The 11270-nt window shown below is 40.5% G+C and overlaps 2 protein-coding genes across 2 annotated transcripts; one reads left to right on the top strand and one right to left on the bottom strand.

Annotated features, from left to right (window-relative positions):
* Window positions 1–15: 15 nt before the first annotated feature.
* On the bottom strand, window positions 16–1080 carry c1qtnf13 (C1q and TNF related 13; the record flags this gene model as incomplete). The annotated part of the gene is made up of 1 exon (XM_073472873.1): window positions 16–1080. A coding segment is annotated over one exon (1065 nt), but the record flags the coding sequence as incomplete, so codon positions are not given.
* Window positions 1081–4401: 3321 nt separating this feature from the next.
* On the top strand, window positions 4402–10504 carry ube2na (ubiquitin-conjugating enzyme E2Na). Its single transcript, XM_073472814.1, has 4 exons — window positions 4402–4493; window positions 7882–8128; window positions 8545–8685; window positions 9216–10504. Exons 1-4 carry the CDS (start codon window positions 4464–4466, stop codon window positions 9257–9259), a joined length of 462 nt encoding a protein of 153 aa, XP_073328915.1. The 5' UTR covers window positions 4402–4463; the 3' UTR covers window positions 9260–10504.
* Window positions 10505–11270: the final 766 nt, after the last annotated feature.

Raw genomic sequence — 11270 nt, forward strand, 5'->3', positions numbered from 1 at the left:
GAAGGGTTAAGACATTCAGAGGTGAGTTCTGTCCTGTGTGCTGGGAGCTGTGAATGTTTCTGCATCAGGATAAACCAGAAAGCCAGAGAACGTGGTGTACCTCCCCTGGTTGCTGTAGACAGCGTAGCGCTCGTCCTGCTGACTGTACAGCCACACACTGTCGTCCTGGTGGAGAGTCAGCAGCAAGCTCTGACTTTGCATCTCCCGTCTCTTCGATGTGTCCTCATCGAACACCATCGCCTGCACCTCGCCCTTCCCGGTCATCAGCTTCACAGAAACAGCCTTGCGAGGATGTTTCCCCACAGTGAAGGCGAAGAAGTACGCACCGGGGAAGTGGCACGTGAACAAGCCAGAGGTTTTGTTGAAATGGCCCCCAATGTTGACGTACTCCACGTCAAAGGTCAGAGGGAGCTTGCCCTGCTGCCTGGTACTCTGACCCATGAGTGTGGATGTCCGTGCCACAGAGAAGGCAGACCGCGGCTGACCTTTGGCCCAGGGATCAACCTGAGGAGGGCAGCTTGGGTAGGACAGGCCTGAGGACAGGTGGTTGGTTATGTAGCTGTTTGGGGAGACGTCAGGATAGACGAGGTAACCAGAGAAGCTGATGTAAGGGCCGGCATTGCTGTACAAAGCATACTGAGGACTTTGCTGCAAAAGCAGCCACACCGTGTCCATTTCCTTCAAGCTGATCATCACACTTTGGCTCTGTATTTTCCTCCCTTTCTTGCGGTAGTCATCGTAGGCTATAGCCTGCACCTCCTCTCCATTCTTCACCAGTATCACAGAGAGCATTTTCTTTGGAAATTTCCCCACCGAAAAGGAGAAATAGTACGCCCCGGGGATACGACAGCGGTACTGACCGTTGTCTGGATTGAAGTCCCCTCCGATGTTGACCTTGAGCCTGTTGAAGGTCACTGCCTTCTGCCTGCCTCCCACCACACTGTTTGTTTGTGTGGCAGAGAAAGCAGAGCGGAGATCTGTTGTCCCAGGAGGTGCATGAAGGGGTGAAACTAGTCCTGAGCAGGCGATCATGATGAAAACACATGCCAGGTAGCAATGTGTGCTCCACGGAGCTGAAACAGAAAATCAAAGAAATTAAATTTACAGATGATTTAAATGAGGACCTTTTAACTGGTTACGGTCTCAGTGTAGTACTGATGCCTTCAAGTGACCTTCAAATCAACAAAGACTAGAAGTCAAATCAAGTCCAAGTCCAAGTGTTTGAGTCATTGAGTTAGATATTGGATGTTTTTGTTGTACAAAATAAAAGTTTAGTCTTGAAGTTTCCAACCTTGTGGTCAGGAGCGCCAATCAAGAAAAATCTCCGGGGTCACCACATGATCAAATGAACAGTTTGACATTTTGGGAAATACACTTTGCTTTCTTGCAGAGAATTAGCCTGTTACACTGAAGCAACCAAAAAAACTGCTACCGCGGATGCTTTTTATCTGTGAAGACTCCTCTCATTTTACATCAGACGCCATTATCCTTCCACGCCTGAGATCCTGAGATAGCAGCCGATTGATTGACAGCTCATTTGAGCAGATGTGATCTTCTATGCCCGCCCTAGAGCCTACAACAACCGATTGGTGATTGTGTAGACCAGCGACCAGCTCTCTCTTCGTTCTCACTCCTGAGCCACTTACACACCAGCCTTCGGATGATTGATGCATCATGTAGCCAATGAGATTTTAAAAGCATGCCTATACTGCAAATGGTTCAACAACAGCTTTGAATCAACTTTGGGCTAGACTTAATAGCACTCCCTCGTGTTTGTCCGTTAAATAAGAAGCTTCAGCCAGCAGCGAACAGTTAGCCTGACTCTGTCCGGTGTTCAAAAAAACCCATCTGCCAGCGTTTGTTTGAATCTGCACAAAAACAAAAGTGTAAAAATAAAAAAAAAGGTGCTGCTGGTGTTGGTGGGCAGAAATTGTCACGGCTGAACAGAGCCAGCCTAGTTGTTTCCCTGTTTATGCTAAGCTAACCGCTGCTGGTGCACCTTCATACCATTATTCACCAGAGTGGTACTTATCTTTTCATCTAACTCTTCACCAGGAAAGACTCTTCACTATAAACGTATGACTACTTTCTGCACAAAGGTATCGAATGTTGACTGAAGTGAGAAATTCTAGTATCGTAACACTGGTCGACGTTGCTTCAGTATATAGGTAAAATACACATCTCTTAGATTGAGTCTTGTGTATCGGCCTGAGCTTAACTGAAAATACCTCTATTTAAAAAAAACTCCACGTTGATAAGGAAGTCTGGCTAAGCCCTGTCTAGATAGATGTTGCCACTCAAATCATGCACTCTAATGTGGCTGATATTGTCTGTTCTCTCTGTGCACTGAGTGAAGGGTGTAGATTAGGTGCTGGTTCGTCTGTTCCTCTGTGTGTTGAACAATGGAAATTTTTTTGGAGGGTTGGCGAGGTGAAGCAGGACAAAATGCCAAAAGACACCACTGAAAAGAGTAACTGAGATATTACCTAGAAGCATGAATATGTTGCAGGGAATCAGTTATGAGAATACTTTTTATAGAAATTGTAGATTTTTAAATGTTTTTAGGGACTTTTTTAGTTTACCTTCGACAAACTTTAAAAAGCATCACATATTCAGGTTCAAAATTATTATCAAATCCATTAAAATGTTCTATATTGTTTGCATAAATGTTTGCATAAGTGTATCAATTTAAAGTCTCACAAGGTCAGACAGGTCAGAAGAGCTCCCTAAATGAGCAGAAGCCTTGCACCTGTAAAGCAACAAACATGAGCAGTAATTATAGGCGAAGATCTGACACCTGGCTGCTTTTTCTGGTGCCTGTAATACACATATTATACAAAACGCTAATGAAAGATATTTAGACCTAAACTGTGGTGGAAAGGCCAAGATCAGTGTGAATATGAACTTTTCAAAGTAACATTTTAACATTTGAAAACACTCAACAGTATAACAAATTGTGCTCCTTTTAAAGAAGAATGTATGAGAATATGTCTGTGTAGCAATGATGGAAAATAAAGCAAGACTGCAATGAACAAGATGAGAAAATCGCCTTTAATTATAACAAAATTCAACTTAATCTCTACAGTGACACTGCTAAAATTTACTCACCATTTACTTACAAATTTAAAACTAACAAATATTTTTCATCCCAGACAAAAAAGCAACCGTTTAGAGAAATATCAAACCTACCTGTTGGGTTGTATTGGGACAGATATTGCATGTTGGATGTCTTCCTCTTAGTCAGCTTTTTGAAATAAAGTTCCTCTTAGTTTGCTGCACTGCTAATGTCCATGTCTGACATGGTCTGATACCCAAAGGGACAATGCTTTTGTCCGTACAGACATGTCAGGAGGAGGAGCTCCGAACCCCCTCCAATCTATAGCTCCCTCCCATTCGGCCTGCGGGGCAAGAAAAAGTGAAAATGCAGCTGTATCGTACGGCCTGATTGGCCCTTGGAAGTGTTAAGTCTAATTCATGCTTTGTTATGTCTAGAACAACACTTTGTGGAAAACAAGGTCTGGGTTTTCATGTCAGGGACATGCTTGCTTTCAGGTCAAGATGTCAAAATGTGCCAATGGGAAATGAATGAAATTGACAAAAAATGCTCCAGATGAGGTTTTTTTCAGAGTCGTGCCTGTGCTGTAACGCATCAACTGCCTTCTTTAGCTGTGATGCAATGGTCTCAACAAAGTGTTGTTGAGGGTAAAGTGATCATTTCTGTGCCAATATCAAATAATACAAATATTCTATTAACATATTTCTTTAGAAAGTAGTTTGCTCGGTGAATTATAATCTTAAAAGTACATTTCTCTGACTTGATGACAAAATATTTGCTTTTACTTAAGCACAGTCTCAAATGCTTGATTGTTCTTTGCTGAGGTTAATGTCTTGATATATAGCTCCATTTCCTTCTTGAAAGCCACTTTGATAAAATTACACATACTATTATCCACAGGTTTGGGAAGGTTACCTATATAGTTCCTTATTACCTGTTAAAAATAATGTACTTGATTGCTTTCTGCTATTTTATGTATTGCCTCAATACCAAACATAGCTTTTGTAAATAAAGACAAGAGGAAGTAAATATCAATAAGATGACTTATTTAATCTTAATAACGAGTTTATATGACAGACTAGTATATCAGTCTTCATTTTAAGGCTGTGATCCTGTTAGTAATCCCCCTTTTTATTAAATATAGGCTATCTGTAATCTATTTAAATCCTTTTTTCTGTAAATCTAACAGAATACAGCTGCCTTTTTTGTATCCCAATTAGGTAATAATCCCGTTACATGTACTCTATTACTCCGATGTATCCCAGATTAATGCACAAACACCAGTTTACGTGTCCATCAGCTCCCCTCCTGTCGTGACGCAGAGACCCCGGAAGACGTGCGTCTGCTGTCAATGCTAACGACGGAGAGGAGGAACTGAGAGAGCTAAAAGCCCCGCATTTAAGACAAGATGGCAGGACTGCCCCGCAGGATCATAAAGGTAATTAATTCACACTGTAAACAGCACAAGGTGTGGCTTTTTTTGTGTGTGTGACCTCTGACTGAAACTCAGCGCGGACAGTCTGAACTCTCGGCGCTCGGCTGCTCCGCCTGGTGAACTGTTTTGTGTGCTAACGTTAGCATCCAGCTAGCTGCCGTTAGTTTGATAAAGTAACTTCCGTTTCGGACACACCTTTACTCCGCGGATTAAAAATACAGCCACGCTGTGTAGAAATGCCGCTGTGTGTATACACATAGTGTAAATGTACTTTTTTTTTTAAAGCACAATAGTGCTCTCAAGTTGCCACTGGTCAGACTGTGGTGCTGACACATACCTTGTGTGGCTAACAGTGCTAACCACGGCTAGCTTGCTAGCTTTGATTTGCATAATAATAACAGGAAGACTCGCTAAGCTAAAGCTAGCCTGTTCGTCTCAACTCACAGTATTATACTTCTTATTGAAGCGTGTATAAGCTTCAGAGGGGATGTTTCCCACTTGGAGTCTTTTCTTTCTACACTGTTTTGCTCCATAACGTTTAGCTCTTTCATTGGTTAGCAACTAGCTAGGAGTTATGTTCAACCTGAGAACCATAACATACCTGCCAGAGTAGTGTGAATAAGACTATGATACTTCTGCAGCATCAGCATCATCCCCTCAGGGGTCTCCATCCAGCTCACCACACAGGGTTTTCTGAGATGGTTTTGAAGGAATTACAGCCTCTGGCCTGGACAATATGTTAGTGTTGTCACACAGTGCCTTGTTTTTAAGAGAAGTTGTCTAATATTCTCACCTCCTAAATTAAATGTAATCACAGCGCTCAGAAGTTTATGGCGGTGTCATGAGTCACAAGTACATTTCCCCATTATGGAGGCCGTTGTCGTCATGTTTGTTCTCAAGTAATGATAAAAATAGTACCTCAGGTGCACCTTGTCTCTGTGTCACCGTGACATGTCAGTGGACTAAGTTTTGAGAGAGGCTCTGATTACTCGGCTCTACTTGTTTCCATTATTTATTAATGCAAACGATGTTGAATTGTTAAGAATTTGGTCTTTTTAAATGTCAAAAACCTCAAGTTCACAGAGATGGATTGATGGTGCAGCTACAAATCCCCAACTATTTTATTTAAAATAGTATGAAAAGCAGAAAAACTAGCCATTGTTCTATTTGTGAACCTATTAATGACTCATTTTTACCCGTTTAACTTTCGTATTCACAGAAAAGCCTTACAGAACCATGGAGTTTCACTTTTCCTTTTTCTATGCAGCCACTTTGAATATTGAAATAACAGTCATTCATTGTGTCACTTGGGTGTGACAGACACCCAAAATTAAAATTAAGTCGTCATCTACTCACGCCCATGCCGATGGAAAGTCAGGTCCACAAAACATTTCTGGAGCTTCACAACAAAATAGAGTAGATGGGGACTTGTTTTAAAACATTTTTTTTAAAAATAACAACTGAAAGAAAACATCAAATGTCTCCATACAGCCCTGAGATCCAAAATTTATTTGGAAAGACGTCATTTACGCTCTTGACCCATGGTCCAGCTTGTGAACCTAATTCAGACAGGGGTGCTAACCTCTTAAGCTTAAGAGGAAGGTTAAAAAGGTTGTAAGTAAACATCTTTTTAAAGGGATCTCGGGGTCTTCCAGAGACGAGCTACATGAAAAGATTTTGTGTTTCAGTCATTTGTTTTTTCAAGTTTTAAAACAAGTCCCCAGCTACTTCAGTTATTTAGGGGAATGCTGCAACTCTGTTTTGTTGTGACGCTCCAGAAAAGTTTTGTGAACTACAAAACTTCACCTAACTTTCCATCTGCATCAGGGTGAGTAGACAATCGCAAAATTTAAATTTTTGGGGGAACTTATCCTATGACTGGAATCAGAGGGTATGATTTGTTGAAGAATAGTACTTAAGGTGTATTGAGTTTTATTAAGAATGCATTATGGGATCATTAATGGTGCCCAAGAGAGGGTTGCACAGGTGGGTGAGTAAGCAGACCATAGACTAGTGTTTGTGGGAAAAAGGTGGCAGGGCTGGGAACAGTACCGAGCCCTTGAGCCCTCAGAGCGTGTGACTGGGACTGGGAGCCCCTCTCCCGTCTGTGTTTTCACTGCACGGTTTTGTCTGTGGGTTATCTGAAACATTTCAGGAATCTCACTCGCAGTCGCATTAGGGAAAAGAACGTCCAAAACAAGAGTGCCAGTTGTTGTGCAGGCTTTATTTGATTTCATTCATAGCTGATTACGCTGTCATGTATTTACTGCTCTGTTGGCGTCGAGCATGAACATTACACAAGGCTGTATTTCAAACAAGGACACCAGGTTTTTAGATGAAATCAAAAGGCCTCGTATAGCCTTATTAGTATAGTCAGTACTACAGTTTGACAGGACGAGTTGAGAACACTGCAGTGTATATAATGATGTGAATAGCAGTGAGCTTGAATGTAGTTTCCTTGTCGTTCATTCTGCCTCATGCGTACCAAGAGATATCAGATGCCCGCTCCTCTGTCACAGTAAAGGTGTGTGTTTCTGTCATTTGGCTGACACGATTCAGGAGAGGCCTTGGTGCAGTGGCTGATGGGAATGGAAATAACGGTTTCCTGTGGTGCCGTGGCTGAGTCAGTGTCACCTCTAAAAGGCAGTTACATAGTGCACCAACAGTCTGCAGAAATACAGCAGTGAGCCACCGTTGCATTCGAGGCCACTCTCCCCTCTGTGTTAAAGCAGACGACAGTCCACCTTCCAACATCTTTGTTGTTCGAATAATAATGACTCACAACTTTTATATAATAATAATGAATTAATAATTAACAATATCAACTATCAAATGAAAATTGCAGCTGACTGACAGCAGCATAGAAGTTAAACAGACAGCGTTGGGTAGTGTCCCCAAGTTACTGATGAAGGTACCTCAGTTGGATGATATTCTCTGCATTAGTCAGTTTTTACATATTAGACATTGGTTACAACAAAGTCAGTATTGATAATGGAGAAATAGAGAAAAACTTGACTATTAGCCACATTAACTATACTGTTAGAGCTAGACAGCATCATAAATCAAGAGCTGTGTTTCATCATTAATAATAACTTCATCTACAAAAGAAACGGCAACACAGAAAAAGTATAAAAGTAGACAGATTGGTTGCTCTGGCCTCCGTTGTAACTCATTGGTTGATTTGTGGGGTGTGGCAGATGCTCTGTGCTGCATGTCCTTTACAAAACTATCAATAAAGTAATAGTTTTTTTCCAAAAAAGAGTTCAAAAACATTTCCCGGAAACACACATCTGTGTCCTTGAAGTTTTTCCATGTATAAATGAAAGTACTTTGTAGCACTGACGGTGGCACCAGCACGTAGTTAATTCCTGTCTTTTTTTTTCTGTACCAGGAAACTCAGCGTTTGATTGCAGAGCCTGTCCCAGGCATCAGGGCAGAGCCAGATGAAAGCAACGCTCGCTACTTTCATGTGGTCATCGCCGGACCTCAGGACTCACCCTTTGAGGGCGGCACATTTAAACTTGAACTCTTTTTACCAGAGGAATATCCCATGGCAGCTCCTAAAGTGCGCTTCATGACCAAAATATATCATCCCAATGTAGACAAGCTGGGCAGAATATGTCTAGACATTTTGAAAGGTAAGTCAGTGCTCTGTAATGTTGTCGTTAATGTTTGGCCAGCTATGTGTGGCATGCATTGTGATCTACCTTCAGGGATATGTTTTTGATTTGTTTTAGCTTTGCGATTGTTCTTTCTGTGGTCAGTTCAGTCAGGCTTGTTACTGTCGAAAATCCTGTATGTATTATGTCCTGTGATGTTTGGCCTGTGAATGAAGTGAGGGATTTTCCAATTTCATCTTGCTCAAAAGATCAAGGCCTCTTTTGTTACACTTGACGTGACCCTGAACTGGAGCTTTGTGCCAATAATACTGCATATCACCACTGTCTGTTCACTGCTCCCTGCAGCTTAAAGTAGATACACTACTACTTCTTGTGACTCTCTATTGTCCCTCTGATTTTCTTGGTCTTTTAATCCCTCTGTAATTTTTTCTCAGATAAATGGTCGCCAGCTCTGCAGATCCGTACAGTGCTGCTCTCAATCCAGGCATTACTAAGTGCACCCAACCCTGATGATCCCCTAGCAAATGACGTTGCAGAGAAGTGGAAGAGCAGTGAAGCTGAAGCCATAGAAACAGGTGAGAGCTACGATCTGGCTGGGTTCAAACAGAGGGCTCTTGTCTGGAGTGCCCTCGTTCCCCTCCATCATTTGAAACATTCAGCCTGAACACACATGCACATGTGAAAAAAGAGAGACAGAACATCATTCAGATTGGTGGATTTTAATTTATGACAAAGCACATCGTTTTAAACAAAATAATGATTACTAGTCCAGTAACTGGACTTTGAAATCTTTGCGATAAGAAAGAAAGAACAATACTCAAGCCATTTATTCTTTTTTTAATCAACGTAATATATATGATGATAAAAACATATTTTTTTTAAATTCATGACCACATTGACTTGTTTCTGACTTATTTTTGCCCTTCTTACATTTAGTGTATTTAGTGTTTTTCGCACGCGCGCGCGCGTGTGTGTGTTTAGGTATGGCAGTCGTTACAATAAACCTTTCGTAATACATGCTTTGTAAAAAAAAAAAAACGTTTAGGTACGTTTTATTTGACTCATGTTCATGTTTCTTTTTGTTGTTTTTTTTTTTACTTTACAGCCAAGACATGGACCAGGCTTTATGCAAACAAAAACGAAGTGTAGAGCAGCCCCACCAGTGGAGATACATGTGGAAGTGAAGTGTGAAAACAACTCCTCATGTTCTGCCAAGACCTCCTCCAACTTTATTTGCATTAAAAGGACACAGTCTTATATATAAATATATATATATACATATATATTATGAAATAAACATGAATATGTTGTAAAGGACTAAAATCAACTGCTGATAATTGGTGATTTAAATGCACACTAGTAATGAAATGACTCGTTGTCGTCCTAACTCACTACTGTTCAAATGCATGGGCAGAGGTTGTAGATCATCTCACCTGGCTTTGTTTGTCCATTGATTTTGGGAGGCTTTTGCCAATTGTTGCTTACAAGCACGTTTAAGGGGGGGACGGGAGAGAGAGGGGGTCCCACATTTTTGGTGGGGATGTAGGTTTTGGAGCGGTGGAGTGGGGAGGAGAGGAGACACTGGCTAGACTTGGTCAATATTGTATACTATTTCTTTTAACTTTGTTGTCTCGTCTCGCTGTTTGTTTATTAAAAGCAGCTAACTACTACTAGCCCACTGTATGTAGACACTCACCTGGAGGCGTAGCAGAGTTTTGTCCTGCTTAGAAGGCCCACCAGGATACATGAACAATCATAGTACTACTTCTTCTCAATCACATCTGACTGCATTAAATACAGAGTAATGAAACCAGACTGATCCTTTTACTCTCACATTCATTTTCTCACTCTCTCTCTCTGTAAACTGTAGGCTTGTGGATGGTATAGGAGAGTGTGAAGTGTAGGACGGACATTTTGGACCTTTTCTTAGTTTTAGCCGATATGTTTTATTACCATATCCAGTCTTTTTTTATATGTGAATCTTTCTTGCGATTGCCATACTAACCACTCTGCTTTTTCCCTGTATGTCATCACAGTCTAATGCTTCAAGACTCAGTGGTTTACTTCTTTCAGTGGTATTTATTTGACAAGGCAGTGGTTACATTTGAGCTGTCAGTTGTTTGATGACGTGAATGGGGGGGTGGGTGGGTTAGGGATCTTTATGAGAGGAGATGTTAGATTGTCAGAGGATGAGACTCGAAAAGATCAATAATGGCTTCGACTCTCAAGTGTCAGAATCGGTCTTTGGCTACAAAAGTCTGTATTCAGTTCACTGTTTGTAAATTCATTCTTTCTATTAATCTGGGGAGGAAATGTTTTCCTGCTCTCAGAGTGCTTTGAAACAGTCCACCTGCATACTTTTATGTTCTGTAAATAAAATCTGTTGATTAATAAGTAGTTTGTAATTGTCATTCTTGATTTGTGTGGTAATTACTACTGTGATTACTGTGAGGTGTTGGTTAAAATGCTTGTGGACAAGGCCAGTGGTGGAAGAGGTACTTGGATATTAAAAAAATGGAAATTGAAATTGAAGTACTCCCTTTAAAATAAAATCTTATGTGTTATACTACCATATAAAGAATTAACTGAAGAATCACGCCCCTTCAGTTTATTATATAATGCGATATATTGCATTAACAGATTTTGTAACTCTTTATAATTACCATCATATGGTAAATTTATAGTAACTTCACTATTAACAAACAAATGAAATGCTCTATAAGCAATTTATTAAGCAATTGTTTATTGTGAAGCTGCAACTGATGGTTGGAGTACGAAATTGACAGGTGGTCAATTCTTACATATTGCACCTTTCATATATTTCCCATTTATTAATGATGGTTATTATAAAGTGTCACAGCTGAATATTATCATTAACAATGTGAAGTATTTTAATATAGGGGAGCCAATTTCAATATAATTGTTAGTGTGAAAGTTTAAAGGTGCACTATGTAGTTTTGGGGATGACATTTTAATCAGAAGAGAAAGATCATCACTGACTAATTTTTATTTATTTATTTATTTTTTTGCCTAAACACACTAAATAAACACTCTCTTTGTTTTCATGACACACGTTGTGAAACATTGATGGAGTTTGACACTCACGTCCTCATACCAAACTTTGTAGAAGCCTGCTATTTCTGGTCTAAAGCTAATTAAC

The sequence above is a fragment of the Pagrus major genome, chromosome 8 (assembly GCF_040436345.1).
Source record: "Pagrus major chromosome 8, Pma_NU_1.0".
Lineage (NCBI taxonomy): Eukaryota > Metazoa > Chordata > Actinopteri > Spariformes > Sparidae > Pagrus > Pagrus major.